This window comes from Drosophila nasuta, chromosome 2R (genome assembly GCF_023558535.2).
Source record: "Drosophila nasuta strain 15112-1781.00 chromosome 2R, ASM2355853v1, whole genome shotgun sequence".
NCBI classification, from domain to species: domain Eukaryota; kingdom Metazoa; phylum Arthropoda; class Insecta; order Diptera; family Drosophilidae; genus Drosophila; species Drosophila nasuta.
Genome location: NC_083456.1, coordinates 20,986,965 through 20,999,923, shown reverse-complemented (window position 1 = coordinate 20,999,923; position 12,959 = coordinate 20,986,965). Strand labels below are relative to the sequence as shown.

At 40.2% G+C, this 12,959-nt stretch overlaps 1 protein-coding gene across 7 annotated transcripts in view; it reads left to right on the top strand.

Moving 5' to 3' along the window:
- Positions 1–12,959, top strand: part of LOC132784269 (5'-AMP-activated protein kinase subunit gamma-1) — a 71,481-nt gene that overhangs the window by 54,043 nt on the left and 4,479 nt on the right. For 4 of the 7 annotated variants that reach the window (XM_060789771.1, XM_060789770.1, XM_060789773.1 and 1 more), the window contains 2 exons: positions 7,852–7,985; positions 11,964–12,012. In XM_060789771.1, the coding sequence (XP_060645754.1) occupies positions 7,852–7,985; positions 11,964–12,012 (183 nt within the window). Of the gene's footprint in view, positions 1–5,735; positions 6,504–7,052; positions 7,705–7,851; positions 7,986–9,645; positions 10,896–11,963; positions 12,013–12,959 lie in introns of those variants that run through there. The other 3 variants (XM_060789775.1, XM_060789776.1, XM_060789772.1) reach the window with 3 other exon arrangements.

Genomic DNA, 12,959 nt, shown 5'->3' with positions numbered 1-12,959 from the left:
GTTCTTGAAATGAAAACGAAACGAAACGAGAAAAAAGATGAAATAGAAAGAACAGAAAATAGAAAAAATATAATATTTGCTTAGTAATTTGCTAATAGCTCGTGCCCATTGCTTTTCTACTATCTTCATTATCCCACTCCTCGTAGCTATTAGTACGATCTTCTTTGTTGTGATTGCAATTTCCAAGTTCAATAACTGTCAACAACGCCCACGAGGCGAATGTGAAAACACATCAAATCTAATTAGCACCCACGTAATACAAATAATACAAGTACTACAAATCTACAATCATTGTATCTCTCCTCTCGAGGTTCACAAATGAAACTACAAAATATACGTTGGGTTCATTTACATAAATTTCCATTGACGTCAATGGCGCGTAGTCTCTGAAACATTGTAGGAGCATAACACACTCGTATACTATATTGTATATATGTATAGTACATCCTGTCGACTTATGTGCTAAGGACATAATAAATTAGCCAAGCTAAGGACAGTGCGTGTGCCCCTATTATCCTGTTCTTACCTCATTGTTGCCAACACGTGGAACAACAAGAAAAACAATAAAGCGAACAAAGCTTATTTCCAATATTAAGCTATGCTTGTTGTGTAACATTTTCTTCAAAGAAATGTATTCTTAGCATAAACCATTAACTAACAGTTGAATAGATCTTTCTCTACCGCAAATGTGTTTTTGTTGACCTTTTCAAAGTGTATCTAAGCTACGAATTTTTGGCCTCTGTCCATTTTCCCCTCCAGTAGCTTTTGCTTACACATTATTGCGCTGTCTTGCTTCTACGATAGATTCTTAACTCGCATAATTTTGTTGATAAATCGTTTCTTAATGTCAGCAGGTTGGCAATTTCTTTCTTGGGTCTCGGGTGCAAAACAAAAAGTCTAACGAATAACGGCGCGTGAATCGCATTTATTATGGCGCCTTTAATACTACGAACGACGTAAAGTTTGTAGATATAGCAAAACCCACGAGACTGTGTCAAATTTGTAAGTAGTTTTTCTGTCGCATGACGTGTTCAACAATAACAAATAAAAAAAACAAATATATATATTAAAGTCGTGCCCCTCTTTTGAAGACGTGTAGTTTTCGTAAACAAGCCAACAACAACAATTACACAAATTTTTAAAGTCAAGATGTCGCGTTCCATTAGAAGTGCAAACAGAAAAGCGAACCCATTAAATGAATTGTCGCCCCGAGGAAGCTCAACTCAAGTGTGTTGAGTAGCCACAATCGACAATCGACTTGCCACAGTATCTCGAGTATATAATATTTACCGAGAGACACACACAACCCGAGAAACAAAACGCAGCCGGCACATTTTCAATGCAAATGTTGCCGGTCCGACTGCTAATGCAAATAGATGTCGTCTTGGCCGTTATATAAGAAAGGGAAACAACTTGTTGTTTTCTGATGAATAATCATCCAATGCGGGTCCCAAAGGTCTCGCGTTTTTTATGCACTTTTCGGGAAGCACTTTGTGAAATGCACTAAATGAATCATGCGATGATGAGTTAACAGTAGTAGAACAAAAAGGTGCGTGTCTCCGCTAAATTTGCTTCTTTATCTCCCCAGAGAGAGAGTTTCTTCAACTTATTGATTTATATTGTTTATCGTGTGTCAATGTTGTTACTTCCCCATAATGAACGCTTGGCATGAAAGCCAAGTATTGAGGGCTTGTCAAACCGGTTGCCGATCAATTGATTAAATTCAATTATTTCAATCCGAATTTGTGTACACAGCAGTGAGTAAGGCAGGGACATCAACTCATTTGTTTTTCCCTTAATCTGTAGTATGACAATTAATATAGCAGCCCATTAGCCAATGAGTGCTAATGACTTTCATATAACAGTTGCCTGCACCCGATGATCATCAATCTTTGTGAACATTACGAATTGGCAACGATTCAAAAACTGCACAACAACAATATATTGCATAAAACATCTTCAATGACTTTTTCGTTGCAATTGCAAACGCATCTCCCTGAAGGTTTCATTCTTTTGTTCTACTCTCTCCTCCCCACTTTCCTCCCTCTAAACTCGCAACTAATTAACAAAATACAACAGAAAATGAAATACGCCAAAAAGTCCGGCTGTCTGTCTAATTGTCTCTCTACTCGCTTCCGGTCGCATTTATGCATTTGTCTAATTGCACGCTTCCAACGATGCGGAAACAGCCACACACAGAGAAAGAGAGAGAAAGAAAGAGGGAGGGAGAAACCACACGCCTACAACAAGTCGCATATTAAACTGACAAGCTTGCGTAGTATATCATTAAAACGACTGCAAAATGCAAGATTGTAATGACAGTTTTATGGGTTTGTACCTTTAGCCTGAACCTTTAGGACAACCCTTGCAACGCCAAGGTCACAGTGCAAGTGCTGGGCTACGACAAGTATACGACGCGTATGCCATGAAAATTCGAGCGAGTGGAAAGTTCAAAGTTTGCTTTGAAGGCTATCTGCAGTTGAGAATTGTTGTTGTGGGGTCAGTTTGAGGGCAGAGGTCAGCGACTTTGCCTTGAAGCTTAGACTCATAAATATTATTGTTTTTGTTACATTTTTCACATATCGATTTTCTCGAATATTAAATGTCGCATTTCAAAAATACCACACTGTGATAATCTCAGTCGAAATGTAATAAAAGTTATCGCATTTCTCGAGTTCAGCGCTGCGTCATCGAACTCACAAAATCGGGACATATTTGTTTTCAAATTCGACAATAACAATATATATTTGTGCATATATTTAACGAACAAACAAAATGGTCAGCGTAATTGGAGTGTTCTCTTTCTATCCGAAGAAACTAAAACAATTTGCAGAGCTAAGCAAAAGTTTTCGCTGGACTTTTTCGGTTCAGTTGGGCGCATGTTCAATGCATGACGCAGGGGGTCGAGAAACTAACCAAAAACCAAACCCCAAAACAAAACTAAATATCAGAACAACAAAATACTTACACTTACATATCCGATTCCCAATCACGTTCAAGGTGAATGCTGCTGCTGTTGCTTCTGGGACGCAACTTAAACTACAAACTGCCAGCTAAGCGGCATTTTAGTGGTTTCAAGTTGTCGCCACACCGAAAATATCCACAATGCAAATAAAAACAATCTACTACTACACAAAAATATGCTTACCTCTGAATTTTTGAATAGATATAATCCGTAAGCAAGCTGAAAAGAAGTAAAACAAAAACAGAAAATGAAAATGAAATACGTAAACATTTTAACTGTTATTTATAGTACGGGTGTACCGCAATCAATTCGTTGATAACTTGAGCCCAAATAACAACAATGAGTACCTTAGTCCCCCCCTCGCTTGCCTCTGTTATCACGATTTCTGGGGGTCTGTGAGGTCTGACATCTCAGGTCTACGACAAGTGCTAATGTCTAGTGGGGGTCTGTCACAGACTGCGTCTTTTGATAAGCGCTTATCAGCTTCTAATTTGGCGGCAACGATAATTTTGTGACAAGTTTTAAATATACTCGTAGTAGCACTTCACAAACTTGACCTAAATGCGCAGTTTGATTTCCATTCCTTTTCGTTTTACTACCATAACAAGCCAATATACTACACTTAGTATGTATAATACATGCATATATATAGTATATTGCCGTTTATATACTTTCACTTTCATAGCACGCATGCGTTGTCCATGTGGATGCTACTCTTTCAGAATTTTCACTTTCATTTGATTCATTTCGTGGAGCAGGTCACGTTCCTGTCGTTTGCATACTTTGTGGCGTCTCTCTCTCTCTCTCTTTCTCTTTTTTGTTGACTTTGAAAAATTCGCAAAGTATTTTTTGAGGAGACGAGGTAGCAACACCCTAAAGATTTAATGCGTCTCGTTGGCGCATTTCCCCATCGCGCTAATGTTGTTCCGAGTGTTCTGAGTGCAAAACCGCATGAGAAATTGCTGTTCAATTGCATGCGCCCAAGGTCATTTCTCTAATGAAGTACTCTTCATTACACTGATGGGCACAACAACAGCAGAAACAGTAATTAAGCCGCAACAATATTTCACTATTGAACGGTTAACAGCCCTCTGTTAAGCGACAGCGGCAGCATCAGACATCAGAATGTTATGATGTCTTTTACTCTCCCACGCGACTCTCTGGCGCTCTCTCGCAGCTTATGTTGCTCTCTATCACTTGTTTACACATTGCACGTGCATATTTGTCTTCTTTTTCATTTCATTCTCGGTCTCAGTCTGTGTTGGCATTTTTAGGCAAACGGTTGTGTTTGTGTGCGTATCGTATCCATATACATATAGTATATATATATGTGCTCTCGTGTGTCTCAATATTTCGCATTTAATTTACACAAATTTTGATTACATTTATGGACAAGACGAATTGTGGGATGATAGAGAGAGGGAGGGAATGAAATAGGTGCAACTTAACCTCAATTGAACCCTACGCTCATTCGATTGCGCAAACATATTTAATCAGCTTTCGAGCGCCTCTCAAAAACTCTATAATCAATAATCGTAATTTCATATTGTGTGTGGTTCAACCTTTCTTTCATTTCCATTTTTATTTATCAATTACCTTCGTCTATTTCTTATACATAAGTAATTGACTCTGCCTCTCGCTTGGCACTTTATTCGCTCTTGTCTTTCGACGTGTGTTAGTGGCGTTTTTGATAAAAATAAAATTATAAATAGAACTTTTGCTTGCTTCACTGCTTGCTGCTCGCTGCTTGCTGATTCTGATTCTGGTCGTTTCTCTCTTTCGTGTTATTTGTTTTTTACACAACGATAAAGTTTATTTAAATGCAAGCCTACGAAGAAGCTATTATCAGCTTTATGCAAAGAGTATTTGTTTGACATGTACATAAATATGTATAAGTATATATGTACATATATTTGTGTTATTGCATTTTACAATCGTTTTGCTGATCAACTGGGACTTTGAACAGTGCTTTGAGCCTAGAGTGTGAGCAGGCGACAAGTTTGTCGTTATCGTTTTTGTGTTCAGGTGACAAAGTCATCGCGAGTTGGGAAATTTATTTAATGCACGAGGATCATGTGACTAAATTGTCGCAAGCAATTGATTTTTTTCTGTGTGTACATAGAGAATTCGCAACAATGCCGGCCACAGCAACCACAAGCAGAGCAGCAGCTGCCGCAATACTATACAACGAAAAATAAAATGAAATAAAAAATATAATAAAAGCCATTCGCGCATTGACACTTGGCCATGTGGGTGGTGAACTTATTCAAGTGCATGTTTCGCGCAGTCGCTGCGCTCTGTCAATGACAGACTGCGTTGCCTGCGCTCGTTCCCTCTGTTAAATCACTTAACAGCATAGGCAAATGTTAGTTATGTCCGTTGCATTCGCACCCGTTGCTGCTGTTTCCAACAGAATTTGCGAATGTTAATAGCTTGCGCAAATAATGACAAAAGTGTTTAAAAATACATGCTCGTAAACATGTATACATGCATTTGTATGCACTTGTACTTATAAAAATAATAACGCGGCAAACAAAAAACAAAACAAAACACACACGCATACGCATAAGCACACACGGCAGCCGTTAACGCTCGCATCGACGGCGACGTCGTCTGCAGCTTTGACTTAATTTGAGTGCATTCAACTTGCAGCGGCTACTACGACGACGGTTTTCAAAGCGATAGAGAGCAAAAAAGCACAACAAAGCTTTGACAAGTGCAAGTGCAAGCAACAACAAAAACAACAACTTATGTGCTTTTCGTTTTACAGTACTACAAGGATTATGTGACTTTAGCAAAGAGAAACCCCAAAGCAAGGGCAAGAAAGAGAGTGAAAATAGTGACACACAAATACAATTACTACATTTAAGACATTTAAGTATATGCATATATACATTGACAAACGCGGTAGCTGCAATTGACAACAACAATAACAATAACAATAACAATATCAACAAACACAAAGAGCACTTGTTTAAAAAGTGTGTAACAACAAAAACAACAATAACAACAAAACAACGACAACGGCGTCGCAATGCATGGAATTTCCCATCTCTATCGGCAACACGCCGTCGAGAAGCAGCTGAGCGGCGGCGGCAGCAGCGCTGACAGCTGGTCGCAACACAACAACAGCAGAAACGTCTATGGTTATGGCAGCAACAATGAACCCTCATCCTCGCTGCAGAGTCATCACCTGTACAGTGTGGATTCCTCAAGTAGCTCCAGCAGCAACTCCAACAACTCAAACAACTCGACGATGGGCGGCGTAACAGGCAGCGCCTATGCACAGTGGCAAACAGAGCGACACTCGCAGCCACAAGCTGTGCCGGATGCCCTCAAATCTCTGGCCAATCATCACTACAACAACTCGCCCACACATCATCAGGCAACGGGTGGACAAAGTGGCACCAGCTGCGGCCCACGTAACTCCTATGACAGCTGCTACACCAACGGCTCTGGCATCAGCAGCAGCTTGAAGCGCACGCCATCCTCAAAGCGCAGTTTCCTCGAACGATCTCACAGTCCGGCTATTTATGGCGTAAGCAGACATTTATACACCCTGCATATACCCAACAGCACTCGAATCTCTTTAATTGACTTCTCAATTAAACCGATACCAAAGATTCTTCTTGTCTCTAAAGTCATTCAATCTCTATCTAGATTTCATCTTAAGAAAAGATTTTCAATTATCATCTTTTGAATTAAAAAAAAAAAAGGATTTGATTTGTGTAGATTCTTTACATCGATTATTATTTATTTCGTTTTCAATTCTTCTATCCTATAATATCATGTAAATATTATCTATTGTCGATAAGTTCACTTTAAATATCTATCATCATTCGATAGTAATCTCAATTTAACTGTTATCGATTAGTCCTTTTCTTGTAGTGGACTTTTTCCATCTCTATCGCATCCTATACTAATAACCTGTCAAATATCATATTTGCAATTGATATTACGATCAAACGTTTGTCAACTAGTCCAGACTCTTCACTTTGATCAGACTTTGGTAAATCATTAGTGCTGTGGTGTATAATCAGGATCTGCTCGATCAGACAACGTTGCTAACCAACGCAATTCCTTACAGAGCATGCGTCGCGGCGCTCCCGATTTTGGTTCACCGCCGCCGCAACCATCGGGCGGATATTTTCCACACGATCTCGACGACATCTACGAGAGTCAGGCAGATCATCAGTATTTCACACATACAGGCGCCAGCGGACAACAGCGCAGCAGCGAGCGACCCACTGCCATATCCATATTTAATCGGGTCAACGCTGCTGCAACTTCTCTGGATGATTACAGCATGGGAGGATCGCGTCAGTCGATGAATAGCACTGATAGCGGCTGCATTCACATGCCCTCTGGCGGTCCCTTTGTGCGTCATCGTTTCGATAATGCATCATTTGCCAAAAGTCTCAGTGTTGACGAGTCTGGCCCAGATGGTGGCCATGCTGCCCACGGTCAGTCACCGCACAAAGAGGGACACAAGCATAAGCACCATCACCATCATCATCACTCCATTCAGGAGATGTTGAAGCACTTTGGCAAGAAGATTCACGTCTGGCCGCGTAAACATCACGATGCCCAGAGTGTTTGCACCTCGCCACAGAATGATCCGCAAGAGAATTTTCGTACACGTTCCAAGAGTTTGGACGTGAACACACTCAGCAGACCGAATCGCATTTTGGATGATTGCGGTGCCACCTATAAGATCTATGATCGCATTGTTAAAGAAGGTAAATTAGGTCTCTAAAATATATTTTGGTACTTGCTGTGCTTCTGCTTTAATTATAATAAATCTTTATACCTTTAATAGCATTATATTTTATATCCTTAAGTACAAAATAGTTACAAACTTGTTTCTTAACTTCTTTACTTGTTAGGTGCTCATATGCGACGTGCTTCCGCTGACTTGGAGAAACGACGCGCTTCAGTTGGTGCTGCTGGTCGAAGCTTTCGAGGGGATGGCACCCTCGATCCACATCATGCAGCTATACTATTCAGAGACTCCAGAGGGGTGAGTAATCGAATTAATCTATCAAAATTACCCAATTTAAGAATGAGATACAGCATAAATATAGGGGAATTCTCCTTAAGTTCAGCGCTGCGGTTTTCTTTCACCCTCTTGACATTGACGAATGACTTCAAGCAGCAGCTACTTACGTGCTCCTTCATCCTTCTCTTCCCACCCATACTTTTTCCTTTTAAATCATTTGCTGCATGCACTTCCACAATTTCTATTCAAGGCCACAACTACAACTTTACTTGCACTTGTTGCCGCGTTGCCTGTCTGCATTAAGCTTTTTATTTTTATGTAAGCTGCTTAGGGGTTCTCGATTTTTACTCGCAGCCCACAAGTATGCAACGTTTTTTGGTCTCGCATCGCTTAACAGCCGCAAAAGTTCAACAGCTTTGAATCAGTGAATATTTCTGTATTTGATGCCATGCCTTTATTTTTTGCAAACTAATGATTGTTGTGGTTTTCCTTGATTAATTGAATTAGTCAGAGTTCACAATAAATAGCTGATAGCTGATAACTCTCAAATTGGTTGTATTTTGTCATCAACCTTAGCTTTATCTATGAGCACTTTGTTGTTGACGTAAACGCAAGGTCAACTTAATTGGCTAAAAAAACGTTCTTACAGTGTTTTGAGTTGTTTACAATTTTTTCACACTCCGCAATGTGGTCATTAAGGCGGAACTGGTTTTTATCATTACTATTAAATACTATGTACTCTTACTACTAAGCGCGTTTGTGTGTATGTGTCTGTTTATCACATGCAAGTACACAATATTTTACGCTCACATGTCAAGAATAATATTGCTCTCACGCCGACTGTTGGCTTATTCCTGACGTCAGCTGCGGTGAAAGCCCCGCGTTATTACCCATATAATCGAGTGGGTGACTGAAGAATGAATGTATGTATTCTTTGGCTGATGATGATTAATTAGCGCGTACATTTCACATAATTCACGTTTCATTGCCTAATGCTTAAGCAATTTCAATTTGAATTCATCTCTGCTCTGTCTGCTCGACACTCAATAGAGGAGTCCATGGGGCAATCTATGGCATAGTTTATTTTGTTTATCGGGCCCCCCTCTCTCTCTCTTTCTCTCTAAGTAAACTTACACAAGAAGCTTTTCACTCACTGAGTGCGCTCTGTAATGGCGCAGCTTATCCTACTTGTGGGTGTGCTGCACTCTCTTCGCTCTCTTCTTGTTTTTGTACTCATTCTCGCTCGCTTGCTCCCTCTGTTTGTTTTATGAAGAATCTTCAAGAATGCGAACAAACGAGCGCCATGATTTTTTTGGTTTCCGAATACACTTGCAAACAGCTGAGTATATGCTTCCTGTTAATGCAGTTTGTAACGCTCAAATGTCAAAAGTTGTTTTCATTTAGTACGCAGAATTTGAAAGTGTTCTTGCTGTGTGAGCGATGCTATCGCAATATTTTCCCGTAGAGTGTTTACACTTCGATACGCCAAATAGATTGGACTCTCTTTCGCCGAGTGTTTATTTATTGTATGTATGTGTATGTGTATTGAGTTTGCTTAAGCTTTAGCACTCACCGCACACACATGTGACGATCATATGGCGGCGGTGACGCTCAACAAAACTGTTAACCAGTTTACGTTTACATTTGGGAGCGCGCAGACGTGCCCGGAACAGAAACAGAAACAGCAGCAACAGTGAAGAGAATAGCAAAACGCAAAGCAGGCGATTGCAAATTCAACATCTACGCATTGTTCATTACAAGGCAAAAGTGTTTATCAGTGCATGCGTGTATAGTGTGTGTGTGAGTGTGCGTGTATTTCTATATATACCACATACTTAAGTGTGTGTACTTAGTAATTAAAGAGTGCGGTCGTCTTGGTGCTTGCACATGTATCGTCGTCGTTATTCCGCCTTCGAGTCGAGCGCGCCGCGCATTGGCGTTCTGCCCTCAGCCGCCGCAGTCGCTGCCCAGGTCCAAGCACAAGCTGAAGCTCAAGCTAAAGCTCAGGCTCAAACAGAGGCCAAATTACCACATAATCATCAGAAAAACAACAAATTAAGCGTGCGCTTTGACCCAAATCTACCCGATAATGACAGCAATAACAACATCAAGAAGAGCGCAAACAAAAGCGAGAAAGAGAGACACAGGGAGAACATCAGTTATGACAGTCTGCATGCGAAGGTTGCGCGTAAGGCGCGCTCTCTCAGCAATTCGCCACTCAACCGAAAGAAGTGTTACAGTCATCTGCCTACGCTGATGTCAAACAACGGGCCCACGGCCAGTGCCAACTATCAGCTGCTGAATAGCGCGAATCTCGCTGATTTTGTAGACGGTCAACATCATTCGCAGCACGTAAGCAGACGCGATGACAGCATCGGGTCCAGCAACAATAGCATCAACAACAGCAACAATGGCGCAAGCAAAACAATAAAAACAAAGCAAAAAGATTGCAGAAAATTGTCAGCAACTTTGAGTGCTGCTATGCCGGCAGTGCTGCTACGTCGCAAGACAACAGCAATAACAAGTAGTAATAATAGTCAACAGCAGCAGCAGCAGCTACTACAACAACAGCAACAACAGCAGCAGCAACAACAAAAACAAATGCGCAGTAACAATAGCAACAACATTGCCAATGGTCTCGTACCGGGCAAACGTTTAAACGCGGGTCATTCACCAGCAACAGCAGCAGCGTCGACAACAACAACAGTCCCCATTGAGCTGGGCTCAGCTGGACTGCAACAGTCGCTTGTCTATCAGCGACGCAGCAGCCACCACACTCACAGTCACAGCGCCCACAATTCCCCCCTGCGCCACTCGTCACCCGCGCCACCGGTGCATCAGTGTCTTTTGTTGCGACGTCGCAGCGACTACAGTGTTGAGCAGATCGAGCAATGGAAACGACAGCAGCAGCATGCTGGTCGAAAAATTAGCGTAAGTCTCGAGTGTGTGCGTGTGTGTGTGTGAATGTGAATGAGAGAGGAAGAGAGAGCTTTTAGCTTTTGCGACAATGCAATTTCATTTATCTTGCATTTACCTTATTTTGCCTAACAGCTTTCGCACTCATTGTCGGTTCATTTGCCTTGACGACTGTCCCATTTGGTCAATTTTAGCTATTACAGCGTGACAGTGAGAGAGAGAGAGAGCAAGTTCGCTAGAGAGCAGCAGTAGGAATAAGCTCTCTCTCCCGCTGCCTCTCACTCTGTCAATCGTATCTCTTTTCTATCAGGGCGAATTGTTTACTGAGATTGCAATTGTTCAATTTGTCTGTTTGTCTATGGCATTTGCGATTGTTGCTACTTGTTCCACAATTGCACATTTCAATGCTAATTTCGATGCTATTATTTTTTTATGTACTGTATATATTTATGTATATATTCTCTATATATACAACCCAAAGATCGAGAAAGAGAGAACGCGTGAGAGGGACACCCATAAATATTTCATTGAAGTTTGCATTCTTTTATCTGTGATTGCGTCGGCAATTTTATGATTAAGCGATTACGCCTCAGAGAACTGTTTACGTACTTTTCCAACACATGTATCTAACTACGTACTATATACTATACTATATGCACGTATATAGAATATATACAACGTATATTTCCAGATGCATAAATGTATTAGCTAAATTACACTCTTGATATGGAAACGTGACAATTGTCGCTTGACCTAAATGAATGTACAAAATACAATTTTAGGTTCCCATTGGGACCTTGAAAACTCTGTTAGACGAGTGTAATTTTGTGATATTTGTTTAAGCACTTAATAGATAGTTATATTTAACTTATTTATCACCAAGTGTGTGCGCTTGCATCTAATTTAATAAACAGATAAGTGCTATAATTGCGACTGTTGATTAGCTAAACATTGTATCAAATGACTTACGTTTTACTGCAAGTAGTAAAATACTACTTTACATTTTAGAATAATTTACATTAATATACACACAAAAAAATATATGTATATTTATGACAATTTCGTATTTTCGTCTCTTTTCAGTTACCTGTTGCCGATCCTTTCCTCGAGAAAGTCAATCTATCCGATTTCGGTAAGTAAACTTTTATTCCCATGGGGCGTTCTGAGAAACAAATGCGAATTTTGTTGCAAATAAATTAGCAGGCAACTTTCTGGCAGCTTGTCAAGAAGCTGACACTTTTTTTTTTTTGCTGTGAGTCTTTGGGCACACGACGATTTAGGATGTGCCATATGTAGCGTATAGAAACCTCAAAAAAAGTAATATACACAAATGTCGCCATTTAATTTAATCAACATCATATATTAGAGGGATTAAGAATAGAGAATTTGCGTAGGCGCCCAACGACAAGAACATTATATACCGTTTGGCTATAAAACGCTATCTTCCCTCCCTTTTCCGCTCGTGAGAATCGTAAACTTTGGGTAGGGTCTCAATAATGATGCGTAACTATTTGACGTAAACATCGAACACACCTCCTTGTTTTGGTTTCTTTGAGGCTAATTATAAGTTCCAAGTACAAGCCACAATGATTTATATTTTTCAACCTTTCTCTTCTCGCACTCGCTCTCTCTCTCTCTGTCTCTGACACTCAACGTTTCTCAGTTGCATTTAGTTGCCAATTTGAGGCATTTCATGAACATCATTAACGTCATATTCAATATGATAGTTCTCCTGATCGGTGGATCGTTTGGTTCCGCTGATTTTTTGAGTTGTTTATTTCGGCTGCTGAGATACGAGTAATTTAGAAATTGATTTTAAATACACTTATACGTATGCGTTTCTCTCGATTCTATACATACACATATATTCAATATATCTTTTCGTTCTTGTATTGTATTTGTGTTAGTGTTTTGTTGTATTTTGTTTTGCGCTTTAACGAAAATCTTTTCGCTTTTCCGACCGAGTGGGAAATCAGAGAAAATACAAAAACAGAAACAGACTAGAGGATCAGTTTATGATAAAATCTCGAAACGTTTAGACGGGCGACAAACAAAATAGAAAATTAAGAAAAGCGCCGC